Source organism: Lampetra planeri, unplaced genomic scaffold (assembly GCF_965212315.1).
Source record: "Lampetra planeri unplaced genomic scaffold, kcLamPlan1.2.h2 scaffold_1686, whole genome shotgun sequence".
NCBI classification, from domain to species: domain Eukaryota; kingdom Metazoa; phylum Chordata; class Hyperoartia; order Petromyzontiformes; family Petromyzontidae; genus Lampetra; species Lampetra planeri.
This window is the reverse complement of record NW_027614420.1, coordinates 11,688-26,626: the sequence shown is the minus strand read 5'-3', so window position 1 is coordinate 26,626 and position 14,939 is coordinate 11,688. Positions and strand designations below refer to the sequence as shown.

The 14,939-nt window shown below is 44.2% G+C and overlaps 2 protein-coding genes across 2 annotated transcripts; both read right to left on the bottom strand.

Moving 5' to 3' along the window:
* Positions 1-232: 232 nt before the first annotated feature.
* On the bottom strand, positions 233-4,122 carry LOC144739751 (EGF-containing fibulin-like extracellular matrix protein 2; the record flags this gene model as incomplete). Its single annotated transcript, XM_078622652.1, is given in 12 exon segments — positions 233-425; positions 917-1,043; positions 1,177-1,296; positions 1,413-1,512; positions 1,514-1,533; positions 2,278-2,298; positions 2,301-2,393; positions 2,555-2,677; positions 3,125-3,257; positions 3,259-3,314; positions 3,400-3,448; positions 4,021-4,122. Coding segments are annotated over 12 exon segments (1,137 nt in total), but the record flags the coding sequence as incomplete, so codon positions are not given.
* Positions 4,123-8,313: 4,191 nt separating this feature from the next.
* Positions 8,314-12,183, bottom strand: LOC144739750 (acidic fibroblast growth factor intracellular-binding protein B-like). The gene is made up of 10 exons (XM_078622651.1): positions 12,099-12,183; positions 11,673-11,871; positions 11,342-11,468; positions 11,149-11,249; positions 10,721-10,854; positions 9,459-9,567; positions 9,301-9,364; positions 9,114-9,200; positions 8,885-8,982; positions 8,314-8,383 (listed from the first exon to the last, which is right to left on the bottom strand). Exons 1-10 carry the CDS (start codon positions 12,181-12,183, stop codon positions 8,314-8,316), a joined length of 1,074 nt encoding a protein of 357 aa, XP_078478777.1.
* Positions 12,184-14,939: the final 2,756 nt, after the last annotated feature.

The window sequence follows — 14,939 nt, the reverse complement described above, 5'->3', positions numbered from 1 at the left end:
CACTGTGGTAACAGCGAGAAGCTGACACTCGGCGATGAGTTCTGGTTGGGTCATATAAAGCTCAAGATAGTGGAAACACTTTTTGTGGAGTCTTTTAGATAGAGCCCATTGAGTTACTGCAGTTTGAATGAGCTCATGAGTTCAACAGACAGCGTGAGATTACTAGATGAATGTTGTAAAGCTGAATGCAGGTTGAATGGAAAATGAATATTTAGACACACGGTCAGCTCACCCTGATGTAGAAGTCTCCGTTGTCATCACCAGAGCGGATGCGGAAGGTGTTGTAGGCCGGAGAGACGTTGGTGGCCTGGATCTGGAAGATGTCAGAGGGGACGGAGCGCTCTGAAGTGATGCTCATGTAACGGTGGACGATGGAGAAAGGTAATTCACGACAGGCCGGTTTGTTGACAGGACACACACAGCGGCTGGACACACACACACACACAGAGGAGCAGTCAAATGATTTACATTATCAAGTTGCTTATATGGGGACACATTCTGAACAATTAATTCAAATTGTATGTCATCTCAGTTTCTCCCTGAAAACAGCAGTTCATAAATTCACCAGCAGAGGGGGCCACAGGTGACAGAGCTGCAAAAAAAGTAAAAATGATGAACCACATTTTACACTAAATCATCTGGTAAATGTTATTAGTGACACGCAGCTGTTTGCAATCCAGCACGTTTACATCTGTAAGGGGCTCTTGTTGTTTTTTGTTTCTTTTTGCATTGGACCATGTTCAAAAGAAAAGGTTGGATTCAAGTGAGGAAAAGGTAGTTGGAGTTGGAGTTGCTCAATAGATGATTGATTATATTCTCCACTGATGGCCAGCACTATTTCAATAATTGGTAAAAGGTGTATGAAATTGTAAAAGGGTGTTTCTCCATGAACAAGCCTCCAATGGGTGACACTCACTTCTCCGACACTTGTACATAAGGGTCTTGGCACCGGTTGCTCTCCACACATTGGTATCGTCCGTGAATATTCACACACGTCTGCGTGTCAGTGCACTGATGTTCATCGGTTTCACATTCATTTATATCTGCACAGGAGAAACAGCTTGGGGTGTGAGACAGAATGTGAACAGGACAATTCAGAACGAGCCACTGACTCACACTGACAGCACACAGAGGAAGGTGTTACTTGTGGGCGGAAACAGAGGAGGGTGTGCTTACCCTGGCACAGCCGAGTACCCAGTAGCTGGTATCCCTCTGGGCAAACACACGAGAACTTGCCGGGTTCATTGACACACTGGAACTGGCAGAGGTAACTGGAATAGCTGCACTCATCAATGTCTGTCAAGTCACATTCAGGATTTATTGCTCAGCATTTCAGCAGAAAGCAAACACACCCAGTTCCCAGCAGAGAGACACACATGGATCATTCTCCACGGACACACTTGATTTCTTACCGTTACAAGCAAAGCCATCAGGCCCCAGCTCGTAGCCCTGCTCGCATCGACAAAGGAAGGTGCCGTATGTGTTGTAACACCTCTGAGAGCAGGGAGCCCCCCATGTCACATTCATTCACATCTGCAAGGAGTGAAGGCACAGGGAAGTAATATTTACTCAGTATCGAGCAATGAGTAATATGAACAATTAGTAATACAGTTAACTAAACATCCTGCAAACACCTCTAGGAAGGTAGGAAACGTAATATCAGAATCGGAATCGGGTTTTATTGCCAAGCCTGCAGACACAGACTGTAGCAATGGAGTTAAACTGCAAGCCACAAAAACAAAGAGGAGGGATAATAATAATAATAATAACAACAACAACAATAATAATAATAATAATAATGATAATAATAATAATAATCATCATCATCATCATAGTAATAGTATTCAGAATAATAGTATTCATTGTGTGCATTATTATTTTTATGATTACTACTATTATTAGCATTATTATTATCAATGACAACAACAGCAACAACAATAATGATAATAATAATAATAATAGTGATTTGATTCTTGTTGTTATATTATTATTGTTGTTGTTGTTGTTGTTGTTAATGCTAATAATAGTAGTAATCATAAAAATAATAATGCACACAATGAATACTAGTGGCAATACGAGCAGATAGAAAGATATTATTTTAAATATCTATCTTCTGAGGAGAATGCTCCACATTGGGATCCAGCCAACCTCGTCTCTGTGATGTACATGCAGCCTCCATGGGTTTGATGTGTGACAGTGCATCAAATTATCATATTGACTTACAGAAGCTGCCGGAATGGATTGAAATGATTCTGTCCTGTGAGACTCGTCACTCACCGATGCACGATCTGTTATTCCTGCCAGCTGGAAACCAGGTTCACACTGACAGGAGAAGGAACCGGGGACATTGACGCAGCGATGCTGGCAGTACCTGTACCTGCACTCGTCGATGTCTGACAGAGGAGGAGAGATAGAAGTCAGAGGTAACCTCACATTCCTAAAGTGTATTCCATTCGCTCTTCCAACACGCATATGGGGCGGGGGGGACCAGTTGTTAAAGACATTATCGTTGTTAAAGGCCGCTCTAGTTAAACCATGAAGCAGGCGATCTCACCGATGCACTCTGTGCCGACCTTGCGGTAACCATCCGGGCACTGGCAGGTGAAGGCGCCCAGCGTGTTGATGCACTGCTGGCTGGGCTGGCAGTCATGTTCCTCCCGCTCACACTCATCGACATCTGCGTATGTGGGTGATGTGGGACAGGAGAGTTGTGGTTATTGTGCGCAAACAGACTCATCCAATGTGACTGGGAGAGGCCAGATGAGGTGACACCACAACAGCTGAGAATATCACATCTTCATGAATCACGGTGATGAAGACTGTGCCATCATCCAGCATCTTTCTCTACTGCTCTGGTTTCAAAACACAGCAGCTGTCCTGGTGTGAAATCTGTCAAATTCCTTCAGTGTCTGTCTGCCCCCTGCAGACACATACTCACTCACGCCCACTCAGACTTCACCACCCTGCCTCCCGTTCCAGCACGTGCTACGACCACCTGTCCCTCACAATCTGCGGCCGCTGACAATGCATTTACACAATCACACACATAAACATGCTTAATGGTCAGGCATCCTGTGGCCACCTGTCTACCTCCCACCCCCGGACCCACAAACCAGACACCCACCCACACAGCTGTCTCCCTGTGGCTCGTAGCCCAGGGGGCAGGGGTTCAAGGCTTCGGTGGGTGTGATGGGAGGCTCTGGGGCCGGGATGACTGACGCTGATCGGGGAAGGCACAGGTACCCTCCATAGTGGTTTGAAGCACTTCATCTCCCCTTTGCAGGCATCTGGAATCGTCTCACACTCATTTATGTCTGGAGGTGGGGGGGGGGGCACAGAGACAGGCTTTGACATACAGGCTTAATAAGAAAAAAAAAACGGGGGTAAAGAAGCATTTACCTTTGCAATGCTCAGTCTGAGGGTCCCAGTGATACCCATCTGTGCATTCCTACAACGAGCAGCAGTGTGAGAAAATGGCGGGGGAGAGCGATGTGACCAGCGACTCAGAGCCAAGTAGTTGCATAATATATATTCATGATACATAATAAATCAGTAGGACAGCAGGATAGAGAAACTTGTTTTCTACTGAATTCATGCAGCAGAGTTGAGCCAAAAATTACAAGAAGTCTACTATTAAAAGGGTGTGTGACATTTGAAACTACCAGCCAGACATGTCTCTTCAGGACTGAACTGTGGAAGTGGGTTTATTATCTTTATGGAGAAAAATATTGCTGTGATTTTCATGGATAGAAACGTCCAGCTGAAAGAAACATGGAATGAACTACAACCAAAAATACCCCCCGAACTACCAGAAAACACTGGACAGGGAGCACTGCTGGGGAATATTAAACAAGGAAAAAGATAAATGTTTACAGAGATGAGAAGAAATCTAAGGCCACAGTTTCAGCATAAATAGACTCTGGCATGTATATGACATTTTACTACAGACGAAAGAGGGGAAGCAAAGAGGAAGAAGAGAGAAAGGAAAAGACTCAGGAATAGAGGTTCTTCCATCCTCACCGTGTGGGTGTCACTTTCTGTGTGCGGCTGTGAAATAGCACTGCGGAGGAGCACAGACACACATATGCACGCGCACAAGATGGACACACAAGCACCCTGCATACTAATGCACTAACTGTCGTGAGACTGGATGGAAACACACATAAAACATGCACACAAATGCACACACACACACACACACAGTTATCAGACAGGTGGAGCTGCTTATGGACGAGAGACGCAGCTGACATGTGATGTGCAGAGCAGCCAAGTGGTTTCTGTATTTCAAAGAGAGACAAGAGAAAACACAAAAAGAGAGAATTAGAGACTCAGAATTGAAAAAAAAAATTTGGTACTACACCGGTTGTTCCCACAGCTGAAATGGATCATTTTGCTGCAAAGTGTTGGAGCCAATTTCGAAGTAGCCGGTCAGAATACAAACATAAGCTGCTTCGAGGCGGACCACTGTTTGTGCACCAAACAGTTCGCCCTTGATTGGAGCAGGAATAAATTGAATGAATCTCTCTGCCAGGTAAAAACACAAACATTGTGACGTACACCATCCACCAGATGAAAATAACAAAGTCAACATCCCTGAAATACTTTCATATTAGCTCACAGAAAGCCCTCTGTGCCTTCAGACTGGCAGACTATAACTCCCTGGAATGAGGGGCCTCCAGAGCTTCATTTCTCTGTGTGTCAGAGCGGCGGAGCACACAAATGATATTCATATTAAATTTGTCTTTGTGACAAGAAAGTTTGAGCTGAGGAAGATGTTTGTCCTAGTGTTGTTTTATCCATTTTATCTACAGCGTATCGTGTATGCTCGGTGAGATGATGGCCTGGGCCTCACGCACAACAGACAAAACCTTCCTTCATTTAATGTTCCTGGAGAGAAACTAAGCTGACTCTAAAAATAAACAAATGCCTTATTCCAGCTCCCACAGACCAAAAATGTAGAGCAGGCCAGCTGAATTTAAGGAATAAAAAAAAAAATTCCAAGCAAAGTTGTTTGCAAAGTCAGTGAGCGCCGTTTGCGACGGGTACGTTATAATCACCGCCGCCTGTCTACGTGTACAGACGCACTGCTCTTATGTGGGATCATTGTCGAACTTCATGCTAAAATAACCTGCAGGCCGCACAATGACGTGGATGCTCTAAAATACTAGAGGGTGACATCACAGCCCTTTTGTGAGCCTGGTGTGGTGAAAGCAGCAAACATGCCTTCACCCTGTAAACACGTACGGTAACACATTCCAACGGGCAATCATGAGGCCGCAGTGCGTGACCTCTCTGAATTGGCCCGGCGGACACAAGTAAAAATGTGATCCAAAACCGCCCCAAAAACAAACTGACCGTCCGTCTGGGGTCCAGTCACTCTCTGTGGCCGGCGGGGATGCATGGGTGTTGCCCCGCTCCCGCTAAAGACGAAGAGGTGGTGGACCCTCTGGAATGCCCGTGGCAAGGATGTGGGCGCCATTTCTCAGCTGGGATGCCCTGCCACGGCAGTGGTTCCCAGACTATCGGTTTCTGGAAACCCCCCATGGAGGAAATAAGGGACAGCTGGTACCAAAGCTCCTGCTCCTCTCATCTCAGCATTGTTTAGAGGACGTAAGGAAACGCGGGCATTCATCGTCAAGCCACAGATGAAGACTAACACCTGTCTATTGTTCACATTATGTCCCCTGATGAACTAAACATCTCCTCACATACAAGTACTACTTGGGCTTCGGCCTCTGCAACAGCTGAGTGAGGGACATTTTTAAATTCACACACTCAGCACAATTTAACAAGCAACATGTCAGACAGCTTATAAAAGTGGCCACATGGGCCACACACACACACGTACTGTCACATCTACAGCTTGCGAAGCTTTGTGTTGTTCTGCTTGGCCGTGCATAGAACAGCCTGAGAACACGGTGGCCCAATGCGGTCCAGCTGCGCTTCTGGTACTGGTGGGGCAGTGAACCTGCAAATCCACACACAGCTCAACTCCTGTTCTGGGAAACTCAGTCACTGATGGACAGTGGCCTGCTGGAGAACAGACACAGTGTGATTGAACAAATCCCTCCAGAGAGGGTGATGCTGTTTGTTTGAAGGCCTGTGATGTATCGTGTTTGCTGGCGATGTGACAGCAGCTGGAGCCGCTCTGAGGGGAGCAGCATCCCTCCTGCAGCTACAATAACCTCACCTGACTCATTACAGAGACCATGTTAGCCCATGTTAGCAAGTATTATACTGTATTGGTCATAAAATAAGGTGTCATCCAGTGAGTTTTGTCTGATTGTAGCACCTGCTTTTCCTGTTTAAGAGAGACTCAGCTGAGGACATCCCATAACTGACTCTCTCATAACACAGTGCAATTATATTTGCCCTTTGACTCATTGCTTGTTTTTTTTTCCTCTCAACCCTCCTGTTACAGTCCCTGAAACTCAGCCCGGAGGCAAATTACAGACTGTCAGCCATATTATACCGTCTCCTCCAAGATGTCAAGGGGAATATAGCAGAAGCAGGAGCAGTGGTACAACTGTGACGTGTATGGCCTGTGAAAGAAAACGTTGGTACATTTCACCTCTCTCACTTCCCTCTGCTGTTCTGGCAAAGATAAGTCATCAGCCAGAACTTTATTTGACACCAAGTCCTTTTTATATATTGATGCGTGAAACACAAGACAACTCACAGACCAGTCTCCTCAGCTGGGTTTCCTGTCTCAGTCTGCCTCGGACCAGTGCTGATGGCTGCGTTGGCGTCCCGTCGGCGTCCAGACGTGGTCCCTTCAACTCCTGCTCATGTGACCCTGAGAGAGTGAGTGGAGGACAGCTGGAGCAGCTGAACACATGAGGAGGGAGGGAGTGTGAGCGAGCAAGAGCCGGAGAGAAGGGAGGAGAAAGGGACAGCCCATTTTTACCCCCCCTCTGGCCCCCTGCACTGCCATCCTCCACTCTCCAGACCCCCTTCCCCTGACCCCCCCAGGATGCAGATTCCTGGTGTGCAGGCCAAATACCAAAATTCCAAATCCATACAAATCACAGGCAGAAAAACAACTCACAGATTCACACACATACCCCCCACCCCCAACCCTCCTCCTACAACACACCTGGTTTCATTTAAACTAAACCCAGAGCGCTCCCACCTCCCGCCCTTTTCCAGCCTCCCCTTTTCCATTTACCCCCCATCTATCTATACTTACCTCCCCCGTCTATTCCTTTTTTCCATAAACCAACTAAAAACCTTCCTCGCGTCCAATCTGACATGCAGGATATTTATAGCCGAGGAGAGGGAAGTTAATGGAATGTGGACAAAAATTAGAGCAGAAGAGAAAGTGTGTACAGAGACACAGTTAAAATGGGGCTTCTTATTCCGCAGACTCGTTCTGGGACCAAATTCATAAAACAAACTACCATAATTAACTTTCTGCTCCTTGTTTGTACATGACTTATCCGTTACTGTACTCGTCCCACAGTATTTTTCCTACAAACAAATGGCAGGCTGTTATGTTGCAAACCGCTGAGGATGTTGCTTAACCTACATTTGTCTCACTTCAAGTGTGACTCAACATAAAGTCAAAGGGCAAATTGTCATGACAGCATTTCCGAAAAAAAAACACATGTCTTTTGAAATCTGGACTGGGCTGAAGACTGTCGATGTCTTTAATCTTAGAGCATTTAGTGTCACATTGAAAGCCATTTTATAGCACAGTCATGCTAGTTTTTCTAGCATGACTAGTGTTTCTTTCTGGTTTTGATATAAAACAGTTCAGTTAGCATGACACCGTTGATCAACCCTGTTTCTGGTGGTGGCAGCTGTCATTACAGAAGGATGTTGTTAAAATCACACCGACGACCCCCGGGATGGACCAACTGTGTCAGCCACCCCCCACAAACACACACGGCTGGTCCCTCGTTCCCATGACCACACACAGACTCACAATTTGTAATCCATGACAAATGTAAAATGAAACGATGTGTCCAGGCTGCTCCGGCCCACTGACTTTTTCGGTGTGACTTGTGTTTCTTGTCTCTAATTTCCATCCAACATTTGGCAGATCAGTAAATCCTGATACTAGAATGGCCTATAACATCTCTTCCATAAAACCCAGTAGCCATAACGTAACATCAAAAAGCACAACTTGAAATGACGTCAACACCATGACATTTATGTGTGAATGTTCATTTTATCATTTTATTTACAAATCAAATGAATAGACACTGCAGGGACACAAGAGTGATGAGTGTAGGAATCCATCACAAACAAACAGCGAAAGTACAAACTAAAGAGGCTGAAACAACTGAAATGGGGGTGAGGGGGCGTGTTTTAGTCGTGATACATTTTGAAGATACAGCTTTTGATGACACCCATGTATCTGTCCCACACAACTTGATGTCTGTGGTGGAAAAAGAAGCACAAACAAAGAGTAACGTGTCAGTTAACAGAGAAATGGACTGGAACACTCAGGAGACATTGTGTAATCTGTGAGAAGAGGGTCAGTGTGCTTCATCTTTGTCCCCTTATGTGAGTTTCTTTGCATGAATATGTCTTTGTCAAGCATGTAGAGGTACAGGGCTGTGTAAACCCTTAAGTACATTCCAGAGTGTTTGCATGTGAAACAAGGTAAGTACAGTTTAAGAAATCAGGGGCATGACAGGGTGACACCCACTGGTTGACCGGGGACGACAATATCAGGCAGGATTGGAACATACGACTTTGTGGCTCGGCCCTTTGACTGACCGTCGACGGGTCTATCCTTATTTGGTCAGTTTCTCCAACGCGTGCTACTACAACATGACTAAACTCCAGTCATGTAGATAGACAACCGGGCAATCAGGCAGGGCTGGGGTCACAATCTACATGATAAGCTTTCCTGGAGAAAAGTGCATCGACTCACTTGAATGTGTCGAGCATGTGTGCAGAGTTGGTGTAGTGAGTGAGGTAGAGTCTCATGTCCGCAGCTGTCCATCGGTCGGAACGACACGGCTCAATGAACTGAGGGAGATAACAGAAGGAGGAGGTGTTATAGTCACACCGCGTCAAGGGCAAACCGAACATGTGCCAGGCTTAAAAAAATCAGGTTTATTTATCCACTTTCATTCGCCAAACGTTGTAAAAGTACATACCTTCTCCACAAGATCAATGAAGAAATCCCGTACGTCTTTTGTGTTGGTCAACTTTGCTGCAATGTTAACAAGGCCTCTGGAAAGGTTCTTTACAGTGGAAAAGAGATTTACAAAGTGCAAATTAGGAAGGCAATTCAGTAATAAGTGAAATGTACATGGATTACATCTCTGAGACATTGTTTGTCACCTTAAAATTGGCCTCCATCTCATTAAAAGCTTTAGTTTTGCCCCTGAGAGCTGTACAAACGAGACTAAACCAACAGAACACAGAAAACAGGATGAGGATTCAATCCAACGCTCACATTTCATCAGATACAAATGTAAAAGTTTCTGTGTTTCTGTGACCTTTTGTGTTGATCCAGCAGGTCTTTATCAGAGATTAAAATCTTCAGCTCTTTGAGTTCCTGTAGAAATTCTTTATCTAGATCCACATCCATGTCCTCCACCATGTTATCTGTGATGAAAAGACAAACACGGACATGAAGTGCACGACTTTCACTGCAATCGATACCTGTCCACACAATCTTTCCGTTTTCACACCACTTACATTCTGATGTACTAATTTACTCACATTCCTGTTGCTATGCGGTTACTTATAAATGTGAACTTCATCTTCAGCCTGATAAGGACTCAAAAACCCCGGAGGACCTCTGGTGGTCGACAGACCTCACTGACAGAGGCACTACTGTGAAACCACTCCGGAGTGCAGCAGAAACTGAACAGCACTCTGTCTGTTTTATCAAACTGTTTGGAAAATCAGATTTCCCTCACAGACAAGAGCAACAGGCTCCACAACAACACATGAGATGGTTCAGAGGTGCAGGGATCCTTGGACTCTACTGGATGAATGGAACGCTGTGACAAGTTGGTCACTCTCCTGTGTAGTTCCCCCCTCTGAGGTGACTATCAAAACCCACCAGTCGCCAAGAGGCTGAGCAAGGAGGACAAAGGGTATTTGCCAGACCGCGTCCATAGAGCTAAATAATAAAAACCATAGGCTCCAATGAATGCTGTTTCATTACATTTATTAAGGCTGAAACCCAAACAGTGAAACCCACAAAAAAACTTAAAAAACACAGTGCAAGCAAGCGAGTGTTCAGCAAAAAGTAGCAAGTAGAATGAAATATGGTAGTTACGTCTGTTTGTTATACCCAGTGTTGTCATGAAAAGCATACAAACATTTAATTTTTTGTTGCATGGTGAGCTAAAATGGATGGCGACTGTCATTGTTTTCCAACAGCTATTTTATTATTTTGTTGTTTATTGTGTTGTTCTATGTAAACTGATTTCTTGGGGTAAAGTGGCAGATTACATCATATTACTCTTCTTTCTGCTCCCTTTCATTCAAGATTTGGGAATGTTTGAATGCATATTAAACTATCTTTTAATCAATCAATTCATCAAACAAACAAATGACAAGAGTTTAGTTTAAGTCAGCAGGTTTTGACTCAGATTTAACTGAATAACTAATTAGACTTTCTTTTCTCTGGCATTATCACTTTGTAACTATGAAAGACAAAACACAGTGACAGCATCAGCTCATGCAAATATGAAGGCATTCTTTAACAATGTTGCTCTTCTCATAAAAACCAAACACAGTCACTCACCAACAGCCCCGACTGTCCAGTTGTCGATAAGCTGACCAGCACAGAAAGCAAAATCCTGGAACGTGAGATACTGCAGCTTTCGTTTTCCTGTCTCAAACCGATTGTTGGCAAAGAAAACAATGGCAGCGTAATCCCTGAAATAAGCAATATTTTAAAAAACAAAAACAATAAACAATCACAAGCAATCGGAGCACTGTTTTGATCGGTGTTAACATTCTGAACACTGTCCCTTACAATGGGATGTGGCCACTCACAACAACAACAACAACAAATCTTTGGGAAACAGTTTGACACATTCTGTAATTTTTAAGAGGGAGGAGGAGAGGGAGGCACTTTAAGTAACTGGATGCTCTAATTATAACAACAAACATCAAAATCAAACCACATTACATGTGTGGAGGAGATCTGTGAGGCAGGAAGCTCATTACCTTGCAAGCTTGTTGGACAGAAGAAAATGCTGCCTTATGTTCTCCACCAGGGGTCCCTTCAGTTCTTCCACAACTTTAAAAACACGCTTGAAGTTGTCAAACTGAAATGAAATACACAAACAAAGAAAAATAACTAGGATACAACCATGTACTTGAATACAACATATTAGGAATGGAAAGAATTTTATTTTACCTGTCGTCTGCAGCTTTTCAGTGTCACACTGGTCTTGGCACTGATATCATCCAAGTCCTTCTTAGTTCCTTTCGAGAGTTTCTTTCCCAGGACTTCACGTACAAATGCGTCATCAAAGGCATAGTATCTAAACAAGAATACACAAAGTTGATACCAGTGCTCAGGGCACACAGATACAGTGATGTTGAACACATTGGTCAATTTATAAGATGGTAAGAAGTGGCCCTGAGCGGAGAATAAAAATGTCAACAAAACAGGTTGACAGTGAGAATACAAACGTCACGTTAATGCATTTGACCAAATCAGAAACTGTATTTCTTTTAGACTTTACCTTTCTATGAGTAGGGCTTGTCGATGAGGTGGGATCTGGAACAGCAGCTGGTTGGCTAGTTTAGCTGGACTGTGCAGCAGGCGCTCACACATCTGGAACGTCCTATATTGGTCCATGGTGTCACTCAGCAGGACATCTGCACTCGCCTCACACTCCTCCAGCACCCCACCTTCCATCCGCACCTTTACCGCATCATTCACTGTTCATGTGAAGAGGAAGAAAAACAGGGTTAGTGTGACTCTGTGGGTTAGAAATGGTCCGGGCTGCATCGTTGTCCAGTGCATCACATTTGCAAGCGAATTCTTACATCTTCTGATCAATTTGATTTTATTATATTGTCAAATACTTGCACATATTGCAGACATCTTTAAATTCTACCTCAGTTGGACAGTTTACCACAAAGGCTGAGTCATGTCTGGACAGTACCTGTGTATCCATCCAACCACAGCTGGTAAACCACCTCATCCATGATAGTGGTGTTCCCCACGAACACATCAAGCTCCACTGACATCTGCATTGAGGCAGAACATCACAGAAAGACGGTCACCGAAGTTAGGTGTTAAACACTATCAACATCCCAGATTAGTCGAAAGCCCTAATCGCTCTCAATGCAGCTCGCGGAGACACATCCTACCTTGTTCGGTGTTATCCCCAAACCAAACAACTCCAGACTGCGATAATGGTTGACCTTCAAATTATTCCGTGATACGACTATGGGTTAAGATTGGAAATGATGTTACATGCTAGTGTTCGATGCTAGCTACGTCGCTAAGTAAGCATTGTAAGTGCGGGAACGATCAATACATAAACAGTCGATGGCGCATTTTAGACCATAATACCATGGTGTTTTGCACAAAATGTCATAAACTCATCTGGAAAAGCGCAAACATCTTCCAAAGAGTCGATCGTGTAGCTGTGGACGCGCAGTGTCAACAACAGCAGTCAAGCAGGATACACTTCCTGTTCTGTGACGTCAGCGGAAATATTACCGTAGACGTATAAAACAAAACAAACAAAAATAATATACATATATATGAAAACAGACACGGTCCAAAAGACTTTACGATCCTTACAAATTTAAATCACTGTGGTTTCCGTTAGTGTTGTTTGTATTGTACGCCCTGACTGTAGAATGATCATTACTACTGATAATGATACAAATCAGTGAAATGATTAATCTTAATTTATCGATGTAATCAAATATTTGTCCTCGGTCCTCGGTGAATGTGATAACAGTGCACTTGTTCGATAGTAAGCAAATGGACCACGGCCCTCACAGTGAGCAAATTAGTGGAAAATCATTAGTGACACATTGTCTGTAGGGGGCAAGAGACTTTTGTAATAAATAATACATCTGTTTTTGAATGCAAAATGTGTGTTTTTAGACTGCAAAGAAGGCCATTTTAGGTCAATGATCTTTTAATCTCAGTTTTTCAATATTGTATCTCTATCTGATGTTATGTAGTTTAGGTTGTCCCTGTCAATTCAACATTTATTCAGCCATTTATGATTCTTGAGAAAATCGTAAATAATGTAAATGAACAATTATGTGCAGTGCTTTTTGTACATTGGTCATTTGCTTCTATCGTTCTGTCCATTTATGCTCTCAGTTATTTTAAGCATCGACAAAAGTATCGGATTTGCTGCGTGTACACAATCTGCTCTCTTTTCCTCGGAAGATTAATCTGAATAAATCCCTGCAAATCCCTGTCCCCTCCATCCCTTTCTGTGTTCTCGTGTATGTCCTTCAAATCACAACATGGGGAAAAGGACTCAGTCGACATTCGTCTTCTTGTCTGATCTCATTTCGAACCTCACATGACACACAGCTCCGTCCCCTGCCCCCCTTCACCGTTAACACCCTACATTGTTGCCCTACTCAGTGAAACAATGGAGGGCGGAAGGATGTGGCTGAATGCCTCAGCAGAAACCCATTCAAAGAGCACTGCAGTCACACTCTCCACCAGCGTGTCCACCAACAGACAGGAGTTGCTTGCAAACATTAAGTATTTCCCTGCAGCTAACACAGAAATCCCCGTCCTACAACACTTTTGGTAATCATGTCGTTTTTTGTGTTTTGTGTTGCGTTCAATCCAAATATAGTTGACCATCCTCTCGGTGCTTGATGTTTTTCGTATCGCGGTACCCGGGACCCGGGACTAACCACAGCACAGGAAAAGGGCGATGAGTGTGTCTAAATCTGTTAAATTGAACCGACACAGATAACCACCGAGGAAACCACAAATATTTGCAATTCCGCCTTGTCAAACGAGTCCAAACAAGCCAAAAGTACCTCTAAAATACAGTACTTCCGGTAAAATCCTACAAAATATTTTTTATCAATGTGCTAGAACATCATCAACTAAGCTATCAAGTTAAATTCGGGAATTAATTGGGTTACAGATGTGTTTTCTAGTTATATGTATATATTTCGTATATTAGTTGTTTATTGCCTATCCACCTTCAGGGGGAAATGTACAGATTTATTGTGAAGTTTGATAATATGTGTTTCCGGTAACACACGTACACTGACGTACAATTAGCGGAATCAGTGGAGGCGGCGGGGGCGACGTTGTTTTGTTAACAGTCCAACCTCGGACGATGACCAGGAACAGACGTATTCCGAGCTAAGTGAAGCAGCATCGCATCGCGATTTATTCTTGTGTCGTGTTGTTCTTTACTTTACACGAAGAAGAATCAGCTGTGAGAGGCGGACCCATCCTCCAGCCACCGCCGGGGAGCTGAGTTCATTCAGCCGAGGCGAGCAGACAATCGCTTGATCAAACGATGCCAGCGATGTGAAAACCACATCTTCAGGGAAACTGCCGGGCTGGTCAACTGGGCTGAACCACTGGGCTTTAATACGGCGCAGCTGCCTTCAAAACACCCCGAGAGTGAGGGGAGATCAGGCCAGTTGTGTTCCTGGAGGCCTACGGAGACCACAGCCTGCTGCCGAGAGGCTGAAGATGCACTCTAATGGAGGTTTGTGAGGCATTTTCGTACGCGACCTCATTGAGACGTTTTCCACGGAGAACAGACAATGGGTTCAGCACAAAATAGCGACTGCACCCAGGGGAGAGCCTAAGTACTGATTCCACATGCCTGTTTGGCCTTTTCTAATAGTTGCATACATGACATCTGGAAGTCTCTGGAGGAAGAGCATGAGGACATGATGAAGACATGGGGACTGTGTGTTGAGCTTTGAAACCTTAACATCTCTTGTAACAGCTTCTCAGGTACTCTGTGGGCGTTTTTCTGACAGAAAAA

Coding starts and splice junctions, on each gene's coding strand:
- LOC144739750 (XM_078622651.1), bottom strand. CDS start 12,183: ATGTCAGTGGAGCTTGATGTGTTCGTGGGGAACACCACTATCATGGAT. Junction 10,855..11,148: donor CTGTCCAACAAGCTTGCAAG/GTAATGAGCTTC, acceptor TGCTTATTTCAG/GGATTACGCTGCCATTGTTT. Junction 9,201..9,300: donor AGATGGAGGCCAATTTTAAG/GTGACAAACAAT, acceptor TCCACTGTAAAG/AACCTTTCCAGAGGCCTTGT.